The sequence below is a fragment of the Dermacentor silvarum genome, chromosome 2, assembly GCF_013339745.2.
Source record: "Dermacentor silvarum isolate Dsil-2018 chromosome 2, BIME_Dsil_1.4, whole genome shotgun sequence".
Classification (NCBI taxonomy): domain Eukaryota; kingdom Metazoa; phylum Arthropoda; class Arachnida; order Ixodida; family Ixodidae; genus Dermacentor; species Dermacentor silvarum.
In genome coordinates, this window is record NC_051155.1 from 230,306,119 (window position 1) to 230,320,456 (window position 14,338).

Here is a 14,338-nt window from a genome sequence, read left to right on the forward strand (position 1 = left end):
GCCGTCCTTTTCTTGTTTTTCTTCCTTGAAACGACAATCACGGGCCGAAACATCGCTACGTGCAATACTTGATGTGGCATCCCTTTCAAAAAGGCCTATGAACATTCTTTATAATTTCAGTCAAATTGCTATTGACTTTAGTGACATCCTATTTACTCTTGCACTAAAGTAACACTTGTTCATATCATGTCAAAAGACACCCTACTTACTTTTTCTTAAGAAAGCTTTCCAAAAATGTGTTGAGAAATTGCAGTTACTTTTACGAAAGAAAGATTTAATATGATGTCTTTAAAAATTGAAGTAACTTTTTTTATTAAGATAGTTTTTATTAGAACGCATTTATTAATTGAAGTTACTATATTGTAAAGGCGAGTGCCCATTACATTTTTTTATAAATAAACTTACTTTCTGCTAACAGCATTTTTTAGTGCAAAGCCAATAGTGATAGTAATATCAAAGCCAAGTTTTAGTGCAAGGCCAATAGTATTTATACTTTTTTTCTGAAGACACATTTCAATAGAATGTAATCACACACTAGCACTTTTTCTCTAAAGGAAGTTTTCAGGGGGGCGCAATTCCACAATAATCTATTTTTCTAGGGCCGTTTCTAAGAAACGTGGAGCTAACGTTGGTCTCATTTTGTAGGTCGGAAATTAGCACATTTGTTTGTTTTTTCTTGTTTTTGTTTTTTATATATTGAACATGATCGTAGTGCGACAACTCTCATCTAATACGAACGACGGCGTATGGTGAACATGCTTAATCAATGTTAGCGTTTTATTGGCCCTGAAATAAATCAAACCGAACTAGTACTTACATGCTTTCTAACATAACCCGCACCCTGTTTTGCTTTAAGAGTAAACATGGAAGGCTTTAACCTTGTGAAGCACCTAGGAGCTTATCACTATTCACCATCGCCAAACTATTAGCTACGACATATATGTCATATCGTTTAGCAAATAAGTATTGTATGTTGTTACTGAACGTACAGCTCTGAATAGTATTCGACCCGTCCCCTTTTTCAATGCCCACGCAGTATTAAGGCTGTCGTCTGGTTATGACACTGATGGTGCTCAGGAGATCACGAGCGCCCTAAGGCAGGTCACCAGGGAAACGCTCTTACATGTAATAGAGGTTTTGTGATGTTCTCTGGATGTTAACCGTACGACACCTTTCTGGCCCGACTTATTCTCCAGCGCACAATAGTAGAGTTTTTAATAGCATTTTTGTTATTATTATTATTCGTAGGACATACTGCCGGGGCCTACATTTGAGGCCTGAGGCAGGAGTGGGTACAGAAGAAGCAATAGATTAAAAGATATTAAACCAACAAACGCGATCAAAAAACAACAGCATGCCATTAAAATATACGCCCGGAAAAGAAAAAGACAAATTAACTAGTCCTACGAGAAGCACAAGTTAACGTGTGATAAATTAACCCTTTAACCCACAAGTTAATTCCTGAAGAACGTGCCGAATTTCCGCCCCAAAAATTGTAATGATGATATTTTTGTGCCATTCTGATTCCGAAAATATATTACTTGATTGGTTTCTCGTTATAACTAACACAAGAAGAAAAAAAGGAAAAGCTGCTCTTGAGGGTAGCTTTCCCTCAATGCATGCCATCTGATCAGATACCTGGAACCAGCCGAGCATGTCTCTCGTCAGTGTGTTGCCACACTACCCCAGGCACTGAACAAAAAGGGAAACCGCGGATGCGCAGGTGGTGAGTTTTGAATGTTCACGCACTGCCAATCACGGTGCACTATCCAGCGCATCACCATCGACATCAGCGCCGTCGCTCTCGCCGTCATCTGAAGCCATCTCGTACTGGCAAACCCAGTCACAGTTACTCTCTGAGACGAACACTCCAGGTCTTCAGCAACGCTGCTCTCCGAACTACTACCAAGAAGGAGCTCTTTTTCTAGAGACACCACCACCACCGGCTTTCTCATATGTGCCGCCATATTTAAATCATAGTTACCGGGCTCAACGCATGGTAAAGGTGCAAAACGCGCTTTTTTTTATTTCTACGGCCCTCTAGGGTTGAAAATTACTGACTAGCCGATTACCGACCGTAACTCGCCTTTGGCGGTGCGAGCAGCAGAGTATTAGGCTGAACGAGTGTGACTCGTCACTGGCGATATTGGTACACCCTCCATAACGAGTACAACTCGGGGTTGGGGGTTAAAGGGTGAAAGTGCGCAGTTCGTGAGAGTATCGAACAAGTAAACGCCATCATACTGCCTTTTCAAAACCACATAGAACAAAGCATGCCACAACGCGCGCGGCCATAGAGAGAAACGCAAGAACCCGACACGATCTGAATAACATCGGATGCGATAGCGTCTACAATGCGACATGTTTAATCCCTTGTAAGAAAGGATTGTTGTGACGTAAACATTATAGCACGGTGGCAGATAAGGCGTTCCAGTTGGCTGTTGTCCTAGCTCAACACGAGGTCGAGGGTTCAATTCGCGGTCGCGATGGCCGAACTGCCATGTGGGCGGAATGCAAAACAACGTTCGTGTACTGAGAGTATGGATTTTGGCTGAACTCTGTAATGCCGAAACACAGTTCTACAACAGCAAAAATCGGAACAAATTGTTCATCTTTATATCTCGCCATGACATTTGTAAAAAAAAAGAAAACAATGAAATGTTATCTGCGTTATTATAACATTTACAGTTATTAAACAATTACTTATCAGTAGTTGGTTTGTTGGACTATTCACAGCTGAAACTTCATTCCAGCGTATCAAAAACGCAACTATGGGTTTTTCCGTAAGCTTTCCGCGCATTCCGAGGCAGCAAACTCACCGTAGCCTGTGTACTATACGTTCGTCATTGCAGGGTTAAGAACCCCGACTTATGTGGTATAAATTAGTCCAGCGCTCTTCGCTGCTGTGCCTCATCATCATACCCCGTGCGTTTCATCAGGACGCAAACCACATCGGTCAATCTTCGCGTTGGGAACAACATTAAGCTGGCAGCAGAAGCCTCAGCCAACTCGCAGCTCTCCGAAGCATCGCAGTCGCGATGGCCCTCGGCGTGAGCCGTATACACGCACGTACTGACGAGCGGAGGAGCGCTCGTGGCGACTCAATGTCCCGAGGCTCGGAAGGCCATCTCGGTGCACCCGGGCCCGCTGTAATCATCGGTAACGGCACCCGCACGCGCTCCTCCGATAGCCGCTCTCGCCATTTCCGCTGATGGCGATGAGATGACGGTGCGTCGCGGGCTGGAAGCCTCATCAGCAGTTTCATGCAGCGTAGAAGCAGCAGCGAAGTGAACCGTCATTTATAGCGATGAGCTCAAATGATGCTACCTGGATTGAAATCAAATAGTATCATGTTTACCAGAGTGCCTCCATTGCTCTTTCCCGCTCTTCTCTCTATTACCTGCGATTCTGTTCTTTTGTGTTTGTGAAAAAAAAATTAATACCCTTCGCAGTGATTCGCAGAGACGGGAGGGCCATGGCGTTCTGCTAGTGGGCACGAGGTCGCGGCTTCGATTCGCTGCCACTGGGGTTGGAATGGAGAATTGGTTAAGGGCCGAGCGTCGAGTGCAAGATACAAAGCCACATTTGTTCAGAATTAATCAAGAGACCTCCCCCTTCCTCCCTCTCCCTTCCACATTTGCTCCCTCTCTTACAACGTCTCTCATATTCCCAGTGCCGAATGTCACATACTATCAATAAAAGAAAGAGAGAGACGCTAATGCCGTTGGGTGGAAGCAGTGGTACATCTAGTGAATTAATGTGGCAAGGCGCAGAGATCGAACGCTGATAACGATGCCAGAGAATGGGGGCCCGAATTCACAAAGGCGCTCGTTAGTAAGTGCTCTTTCCCATTGGCCTTCGCAAATAGTAGGTTTAGTATTAGAATTGGCTGGCATTTTCTCTTACGAACATTTCTAGCGGGATAGTGTTTTGTGTATACAGGCCCAGATCTGTGCATGCCGCTGAGCAATGAGAGAATTGCACGTAAGTGAAAGACACGAAAAAAAAAAAAGTCGAGCTGGTGAAATGCATCAGGACCATAAAGCTTCGGCAACGACTTTACCGCGGTGTTTAGCACGGAGAACATGTATTAATGCTGCAATTTTCAAGGACGCATGAGGAGCAGCCATCTCCTCAGTGATATCAACGATAACATTGCTCGCCCTGCACTATAAACTGCTGCACACAAGAAACCGCGCGCTCTGCACGCAAGTATTGCTGTGTGTTGCTTGCTCAGAAATGTTACCTCTCTGCATTTCGTAGCATTAAACTTTTCTCTCTCTCTCTCTCTGCTTGCTCAGAGAAAATGGAGAAATATGCATTGGCACAGCCGATGCCTGCTGTTTATGAGTCATTCAGAGTAAGAGAATAAACTTTATGCAAAAGAGCATGCGAGCGTAGGTAGCTCTTTGATGACGTGTGGTATTTATGGCGCAAGGGCCAGGTATGATTTATGAGTCATTGAAAGGCATGCACGAGTGAGTGACTCTGAGACGCTGTGCGTCGGGAACTTCCATCTTGAACCACGGAGTAAGAGGACACTTGGCGCGGTCATTAGGACTTGGAATGGGCCTAATGGTTCCTTTCATTACGCGCTGAAACTGTTCCAGATAATAAAAAGTTCGCAACTTGCAAATGATGAGCACACGTGGTGTTTTTCTTACTATATTTATGAGCTTGATATGAGAGTGTCCATACAAAAAGAAAGCATCACCAAACGCATTCTTTATGCACACAGGGGTTGGCATCGGGTATTTCGGCTACATTGCTTTTATCAATTAGCAGAGTAACCTCGCTTTCTAGATGTGCTCACATTTCACAAACAAGTCGAGAGAACCACGTATCTAAGTGTCCCTGTGTGGACAAATTATGCAGAACTTTTTTTTTCTCGTGAGAATGTATTTGTGTCGTGACAGCCATTATCTCCTCAGCTTACACCACAAGTCAGTTCACACAAGACGGAAGGTAAGATCCCGAGCCCGCAACGTTACAGGTCTCTGCATGAGGAACTCCATATAACTAATGTTTTTACATTGCGGATAGCTTTTCTTAGAGTTGCTGAAAGATAAAATTTAAAGAGTGACATATAGTACATCTGTTATTCAACTTTCGTCTACAAACCTTCGTCCTCGATTTTATACATATGCATTGCTGGACAACGCCAAGAAAATTCACTCCCTGTTGCGTCAATGCGGTCGTGTTAATGTCATATAGGCACGGCCCGAGAAAATTTCTTGTCAACAAAACAGATGACGCACTGAAGCCTTTTAAGAGCGAAGCTGTTAAAGCTGGAGGAGAAATGTCCGAAGTCCGCAGAAAAATCCGCGCCGTTGCCTAGTAACAACCAAGCCACAGCTGCGCACCACCTGGCCAAACCTCGCCTGGCCAAACCTCGCCTGGCCAATCATGCGCCGAAGCACTATGGATGACGTCACCTCGCGTTGCCTAGTAACCGCCGGCGCAGGTGCGCGCTCGCTTCGCCCGACCCAGAGGGCCTCTTCGATTATCCGTTTCTGACAGTCCCGGACTGTCAGAAAGGCTGCATACGCAACGCTCATTGGCTGAAAGCACCGTCTCGGGCAGTCCGGGACTGTCAGGAACGAATAATCGAAGAGGCCCAGTCACGACTCCGCGGAGCTCCTGCCAGCTGCGCGCTACTGCGCATGTGCCGTGACGTCATTCCCGCGTGTCGTATGCTGCGCGCCGCCCGTACACTGTGCATAGCTTTCGCCCCATTTCCCCTACGTGTGCTCGGACTGCAAGTGCTTCGCGAGGCGTTCCCCGATGCCACGGACTACGAGGAAATGCTTATACACTTCGTATAATTTAGCATCACTTGGCATTATTTGGCATTACTTCGTATAACTTAGCATCACTTCGTATAGCCACGACCAGCGAGGAACTCATCAGCTCCGCTGCGTCTTTAGCCTTGCGCCACTAGTGCAATCTACCCCGAATTTTAACAGCGAAGCTGTTTAAGCCAGCCGTAATTTGTGGTTCGTATCAAAAAACTGTCACCAACAGCAATGAGGAAAGAAATGAAAGAAAATAAACTTTCTTGCCGACGCGGGATTCAAGCCCGCGTACCCACGGTCCAAAGGCGAGCGTCGTAACCACTAGGCTATACAGCCACTTTGTTCTTTTTTTCTTTATTGATAGGCTATACAGCCACGCTTGCAGAAGATGCATTTATGCGAACCATATGATTGCGTTCGAGCGTCGTCGTCTTCTTCCACAGCTGGAGCGTTCGCACGCGCTCGTGCCAATGCTCTGCGAGGTGAAGAAGAGGTTTTGCGCGCTATGCTCGGGAGAGAGCTAAAGAAAATGAGAGCGAGAAAGACGCATTCACGGAGCGGGTCTGCTGGAACGCGTTGTCGGCATTGCAACGCGATGGACCGTGGTGTCGGCATTTCGGCCAGCTTCGCGGTGTCCTGAGCTTTGCGCGGCCTATACTTCATCTCACAAGCTGTTGTTAGCACTGTGGAAGCTACACGAATTCATAGCCAATAGGAAGGTCGAATGCTCCTGGAGATGTGCTCATCCGCACCGCGTCGTCTGCTCAGCGTCTGCTTGCCATCCTGTTATATGCTTCATGGTCGGTTGAATGACGCAAAACATGTTGTGACGCCATAAACATAAGCTTCATTTGCATGCATGTGACAGCGGGGCTTGACTTCACCCGTACGCTTTCCCTGCTTACCTTGCAGCTTCCTTGGCAAGTAGTAAGGACGAGCGCTCTCATAAATGTTCACCTGTGGCACAGCGTCTGCTCTGCGTCTACTTGGCGTTTGCTCGCTACCGTCATCACGTACCATGCTGGAGCGGGGTAGTAAATTAATGATGCAGTGAACAATTAGGCTTTTATAGCGTTCCGCATCGTCAACGCATCGTTAACGCATCACCAATGCTAATGCGGTGGTGCCCCCCATCTGCTAACTATAAATCAAACCAGTTTTAAGGCTCGGTGCTGTGTCTGCAGTCCTAGAAGCGTGAAAAGAAACAGCCGATCTCAATAATTACGACAAAACATACCTAATGATTTGACCTCGGCTTGAGAAGAGACTTCGCTATGACGAATTTTGCGCCTTGTTTCTTGCTGACAGGGCGGAGGGCCAGTAAAAAGCGCGAATTCGGATCAAAGCGGGTGGTCGGCGATGTATGGGTGCTGCCATCTTTCTATAAGTGATCACGTTAAGCGTGGCTATTACGATTACCGGCGGTAACTGCCACAGTAATTCTTGGTATACGACGTGCATGCGCAAAGGTCCTAACATGTCACGTATCGCTGTACCTTTTTTATAGCGAGCAAAAATAAGACTCTCTACTTTAGCCAAAAATCAGCCAATTGCTCCCGGAACTACATATCCCTACGCAAGGACATTGCCTATATATGTACGCCTCCTATCTTCAGCAGTGCTGGCAACAGCTTGTGATATGGAGTACAGTGCAAGCTTCCGGCTTTTTTTTTTAATTATTATTATTCGGTTATTCAGAAGGCTTCGATGAGTTCCACTTGGTCGATGTTTTTTGTTGCTATTACTTCGCACTCCGTAAACTCTGACCGGCAACTGCACTTCTTGCAATATAGCTTTTATCAAGTTGAAGCCTTCTGTTCAAGCATCGACCTGTTTGGCCGGCGTATACTTTCTCGCATGGTAAATAAATAGGCGTTGGTGGCCCAAGAGACAAACCGCGACTGATGTTTCTTACTGCATGTTAATACATGCTTAGTTGCGCTATTAACTTAGGTGCATAGTGTCGGCAACTTGTTCGGTTCGGGTAAAAGAATCGCCTGCTCGGGAATATATGAAAGTGGCTGACAATATTGTACTGCGGCGGATTTAACGCAATTATTTAGCTTTATTTTTTCTGCTGACATTCTCATTTCCAGTTTCGGATGTTTTATTTTTTTTAAGTCATTAGAATTCTGACAGTACTTCACGCACATTCCGGGGGTTATCTATCTATGTTTGTTTTTACCTATCTGTGTATCTTAGTATCTAACCGTTTTCCCGCCTACCTGAGTCACTGGGTAGTCTATGGTCGAATGGGCAGTGCATCGGGCTGCTGTGCTGAGGGAACAGGGTTCGAAACCAACCATTGGACTAACTTGGGTCACTCAGTATATGAGTCAATGTGTACACATGGGCCGCTCTCCAACGAACCTCTTTCACGCCGCCATGGATCACTGCAGATGCGGGACAACGTAGGTTGAACTCTTTGACGCCGGCTTGGTGCACTGGGTGTGTGCCACTCGGACTGTGCTGGTCTTCAACGAAGCTCTTTTATGCCTACTTGGGTCCCTGTGTGTGTGCCAATAGGTGTGTGCCGATCTCCACTTAACGCCGTTGACGCCAGCTTGGGTAACCAAGTATGTGTCAATGGGAATGTCCCGCTCTAGGATGACGAAAATGATCCGTTCAATTTCTCCGATGTTGGGCGGAATCGAACCCACGTTACAAGGGTTCCTCGAGGACAGCAACACCACGTTTTAGCAGGTCTTCCCCAAATGCACTGGGTATGTGCCGCTCTTCAATGAACACCGCGACAACTTGGGTCACTCAGTATGTGCCACTGGGTGTGCGGCAAGCGAGGGAACAATTCTCGGCGTTCGCAGGCCCCGGCGTGCCGCGCTTCTAGTCTCGGAGGCCACGTGTGGACTTCTCAGGAATGCCACCAGACGGCGCAGCGTGTCCAGAAATAAGCGCGAGAAAGGAACCCGGGGGCAGCACACGCGTTTCTCAGCGTTCGCGCACACCTGCGCGCCGTGCATTTCGGAGGCCACGCGCAGGCTTCGCGGCGGCTCCACTAGATGGCGTCGAGTGTTCTTAGGGAAGCGCGAAGGGGGAGTCTGGCTGCAGTACACGCCTTACGCATAACTCGTTTTGACGGTGGCAATACGTTGCGTTGCTGTATTGATTCAATGCTAAACGCATTACCGTCGACATGCAGTCATCGTGATCAGATGGGTTCTGCCAATTTTTACCTAGTCGTTTAATTTATTTTTATTCATCATCCTCTACGCAGCTGAAGAGAGTACATGAAGTGGATAACAGGCATCGACTCATCGGGTAACCTGGGCTTGGAAGCTATGTTGCTTGCAATGACAGTAACACTTGTTTCGGGCATTAAACACCCATAACTTAAATATCTGCCGTTTTAGCAGCCTATATTGAGCGTTATGAAAAAACAAGATTTGTTTCTTGCTGCGAGGTTCGTAGAATAAATACACACGTTTTATATTCGATTGTAGACATAAGTAAATAAACAGGATAGTGGCGTTGTCTCTTGGCAATTCCTGTGTCAACATGAGATGCACCGAATACCGTAGGAACACTTTGCCTCAGATGAGTGGCAGAGTTGTCAAAATACGTCGGGGCCCATTGTGAACACATATAAAAATTAACCAGAAATTGAAACACTTTGCCAAAACATGAATTATCAGCGTGAACGACAACGTAACCCGTCCGGAAGAAATATGTCCATCTATGGAAGCCAGGAAAAAGTATTGCTCAGTGCAAAGGCAATGCACGGGCCTGTTCATATGACATTTTTATGGCAAATCAGTACACCTAAACTGCTTTATTAATCGAAGTTTTCTTTGCGTTCCCCACATTGCCTACATTTCAATGCGTTAACAGCCCAATGTATGAAATTTTCTTTTTCTTTCCGGCTCTTTTCCAGAAAGTTCGTTCACCTCGTGAATCGAAGCCACATATAAAGCTGTCGAAATGGTCGGCATGAGGCTCGCTACCACACGAAATAACTAAAGGTAATGCCGGATAGCAGCCCGAACGCTCCCAGTTATGCCGACACACTGGGAAATGCCTCCATCAACCTCTCCCTGCAACTCACCGGTCGTGTCGGTGGCGGTGAAGACCAAAGCGCTGCATTCGGGCCACAGTACCACGGTCAGGTGCGTATCACCATAATCCTCGTCATGATCGCCTTCTCGGTCACGGGAAACAGCGTCGTCTGCTGGCGGCTACTGCGTAACCACCGGCGTCGTCGCTACCAGAAGGCGCACGTCCTGTTCCTAAACTTGGCCGTGGCCGACCTCCTGGTCACCACGGTCACGATGACCTCGCAGACGGTATGGGAGATCATGGGTCGCGCCTGGATCGCCGGCGACGCCTTCTGCCGCGTCTTCAAGGTGCTGCAGACATTCGCGCTCGCCTCGTCCACCTACATGATCGTGGCCATCGCCCTGGACAGGCAGTTCGCCATCGTTTACCCGCTAGCCAGGTGCCCCACGCCTTCTCGCCTGGCCGCGGCCGCCTGGGTCGCTTCGCTGCTGCCATCGCTGCCAAACCTGTACGTGTTCCGGCTAGTCGACGCCGGTAAGGGGACCAGCTATTGCACGTCCCTGTTCTACGCCCACAAGGCGGCCTCGCCACTTCCTCGTCAGCTGTACATGACCTCCGTGTTCTTGGCCGTATTCGTGCTCCCACTGATCCTGCTCGTTGCCCTGTACGGCCGAATCCTTGCCGAGATTTGGCATCAGAGCTCGGCTCTCAAGAACAGGCAACAGACGACCTCAGCACTCCCCAAGGCAAAGGTAAGCTATTCTTTTTGCTGGCTGTTTTTTCATCGCGCTTCTTTTGTAGCTGTCTACCGAGTCACGCATATAACCGAAATATATTGTTCGTACAACCTTAAACACACTAGTATTGTCTAAAAATATGGAACAGTGCGAGTTGGTATGTCAAATTTGCAGGAACGCGCACCATGCCCGGCCTACTCGCAAGCGCGACAGTGTGAAATCAGACACACCTGCATATTATTTTGTGATCCTCCTCCCTCTCTATACGGCTACAACAGCGGTCTGCGCTCCGCCACTTGGGGAAATTTTTTTTTTCGGAGGGCGCCTACCGAACGCCCGATGGTAAATGAGCCAAATTAAAGTTCGTTCTTGTTTGGAACCACTGGCTCATGTTTCCCTCATCAATGATAGTAGCAAGGCATACCCGCTACAAGTTCTAGAGCACTCAATATTTATTAAGTTACGTACTTTAAGCGTGCGCGATATCACTGTGCTGTAGTAAAAATAAGTATGGGCTAATGAAAACATAGAGATGCGTCCTAGCAGCCACAATGAAAGCAATACCAAAAGCAGATACCTGTGTGAAAAGGCCTACACTTACAACTAAAGCAAATAGCGGTAGAAAAACACCAAAGTTTGCGAAAACATCGGTGCGCGTAAGTGTGCGTAAAACGGTGACATTTATTCCGGCAAGAATTCGCGGACACGCCCTTTGCTACACCATTGTTAACTGTTTTCCTGCAGTCCGGCCTCGGCGGTTACGGTAACCGTATACGCTGCTTCCTACGTAAGACGAGGTTGAGAGCTGATCACCGAAAAGCAGCACTGGAAGAGAGGACAATATATGAAGGAGCACGCGGACACTGCTCCTTCCATTCTTTTAGCGCTGGTTTCCTGTGATCATGAATTAACTAGCCAACCAGTCGATTCTTGCGGACTTGAGTACCCCAGTTCATAACAAGGTTCTTCAGACAAGACTTGGCCGGAAATCTTAAACAGCGTGAACGCTACGCTCTGCGTCATTGTGCATCCCCCTGCACACACACCCCTCCCCTCCCCTCTTTTTTACCTCGGTCACTTAAAGTTGTCTGTTAACCTACTAGCTGCGATACGATTTTGGTCCGAGTGCCGTACACTCTGTTATCGGAGCAGCGTCGATTCTCTCTGCATCAGTCACCCCTTCTCTATTTCGTTTGTTGTTGTTCATTTTTCTTTTTCCAGGTCAAGACTGTCAAGCTAACGGCAGCCATCTTCGCTGCCTTCCTGCTGACCAACGTGCCCTACGTGATCCAGGAGCTGGCCCTGGCTTTCGCCGCTTCCAGCGTCTCCCTGGATCGAAACGTGGTGGCCCTGTTCGGCGTCATCTCGGCCTCCAACAGCGCCATAAACCCGTTCATCTTCCTCTTCTTCCAAAAGAAGAGCAGCAGCTCGAAGCGGAGGAGGCGCTTCGTGATGCCCTTCCGCAAGGACACCGTCGCTGAGGGCAAGCACGGGGCTAGCTGCTCCAGCTGTAGGAACAGCGGCGGTGGTCTCGATCGCTACACCAGCTCGACAAAGAGCCAATCGACCGTCTACACCGTGTCCACGAGAGACACAAACCCACGGTCGTCCTCGTCGGAACAGAGTGCCGATCAAAACAAATAATCAGTGCTTCAGTGACGCTCGTGAAGTTAACTTGTTGATGAACCACCCATCGTAATCACTGTTACGGCCGTGCGTGTTCTTATTTTCAAGGCATTTATAGACAGCACGTAGGAAAAAAGAAACAAAAATGTAATAGCGTCCTACGACATTCCATGACTGCCTGTGAGAAGCTCTCCTGCACTATTTCACATTCACCTGCTCACCAGTGGTGCGCGAATTGTGGTAGCCCTGAGGTATGAGATCAAAAAAAAAGGAAACAATACCGACAATTGAAGCATACGCACCTTCTCACACTGAGCGCCAGCTCATTCGTCGTACCTGAATTCTCGTCCATAATCAGCAGCACGTATGACGCGCTATGCTATACGTTTCATGCGTAAAAGGCAACGTATGAGAAAGCTAGGGAGACATCTCGCACTTCTCGCATTCGCGACCAAAACTTAGTGCGTTATATATGAGATAATGATGAAGGTACGGCGCTGGTGGGTTTCGCGACGCAATATGAAGTCTGATACCTTTACGTGGCAAACTATGACGTAACAACTACATCAAATGCACAGTAGGTCTGAGGCTAGTTATCACTGAGCGAGTGCAGTGACACGTTTCGGCGACCAGCGGCTCCATCGCGCTGCTTGCGCTCGTGAACAAAACATAGCATTTCGCATACCAGAAGCACAAAGGTGTGCGAATGACATGTGATTTGACGTAACCTTGTGTCCGAGAGCTGTATTGTTATATATGAGGTTGTTATTCAGCATAAAGCGTCGGCAGATCAAGAAATATTTGCTCCACGCATTTTGCACTGCAAAATGCGTGGATAGATAGTTCTACGAGCGCACTACTTCCGTATACCGTATAGACTCGTGTAAGCGCCGCACTTCTTTTTCACACTTTTGACGATGTGCATTCCTTACGCGAGACCGAAACATTTGGTTCGGTCCCGTGTAGGGGTTGCTACTAGATGACTATAAATACTAGATGCCGCTACCAGATGGCTCTCGCCATCTAGTAGCGGCACGCGGAAGTACGCAGCGCGCGAAAATTCGCCGATGTCCGGGCGTGGCATTGGGACACCGAACGCGATTGCTTCTCCGTTGGAATCTTTCTTTCCAAATTTTGGGCTGCCAAGTTGAGGGTGCAGCCCTTACACGGCAGCGGCCCTTACACGAGCCTATACGTATGAAACGGTACGTGTGTAGGCGTCCGTAGATGATCACGCGCCGAAAGCGTGGATAATTTTTAAGGAAACGGTGTTACCCAAATTTTGACAACGTACACTCACTAAATAGATGTCATATGGCACGCGTGCCGGCGCATCATTTTCGACTGACGTTCGGGAATAGCTGACCAATTTTCCCATGCATGAGCTTCCATTCTTGCCTTCTGAATGCCGCGGTCCTGAGGAGCACTATGTACGTTTCGGACTTTAACGCGACGTGGTTGGGCCCTACTGTCTCAAACGCTAGTATGTGCAAACGCTTTCTCCTCGTTTCGCACGGCGTTTCACGCCGCCATGCGCGCATATCAGATCTAAGAGCACCCACGCCTTGCCAGGGGTTTGCATGTGGCCTACGAACAGCATCAAAGCGCTGTTTGCTTCAGAAATAAAATAATAAAGGCTTCTTTGTCGACACTCCAGCACTGACCTGGTTGAATTATTTTTTTTTTCCTTTTTCTTTTTCTTTTTTTCAACGGAAACGCAATTCCTACATATCATTTAACAATAAGTAAGCCAAACGTTCCCACTCTATGACGTCATAAATGGTCGGTTCAGGAATGATCAGATGACGTCATGACCAGGTTTTTGCGCTTTACTTAGTTTTGCGGCCATTCCCAGCCTGCGCACTCGCTGACAATCACATATATTATATTAAGGTCACGAAATTTGGGCTTCAATTTGTGCGCAATACATAAAATGATAATTATCGAAATAGTATCTCCTTTGGGGCTTCTGCATTTGGGCTTTATCCACAGGAACGTCTATGGTCATTTGCGAATACCCCTGTGGCCATGTTAGTTTTTCTGAACCAATAATTGCACCCTTCGCAAGATTTCCGAATGTATCTTAAATGAATTTATTACCGCCAAATTTGCGGTCTATATATAAATCATGTTTATCTTTTTTTTAATATACGTCTCCTAAAGTTAGTC

At 47.4% G+C, this 14,338-nt stretch overlaps 1 protein-coding gene across 1 annotated transcript; it reads left to right on the forward strand.

The window, feature by feature from the left end:
* Positions 1 to 9,717: 9,717 nt before the first annotated feature.
* On the forward strand, positions 9,718 to 12,187 carry LOC119440740 (vasopressin V1a receptor). The gene is made up of 2 exons (XM_037705622.2): positions 9,718 to 10,558; positions 11,765 to 12,187. The coding sequence occupies exons 1-2, from the start codon at positions 9,776 to 9,778 to the stop codon at positions 12,185 to 12,187; spliced, it is 1,206 nt and encodes a 401-aa protein (XP_037561550.1). The 5' UTR covers positions 9,718 to 9,775.
* Positions 12,188 to 14,338: the final 2,151 nt, after the last annotated feature.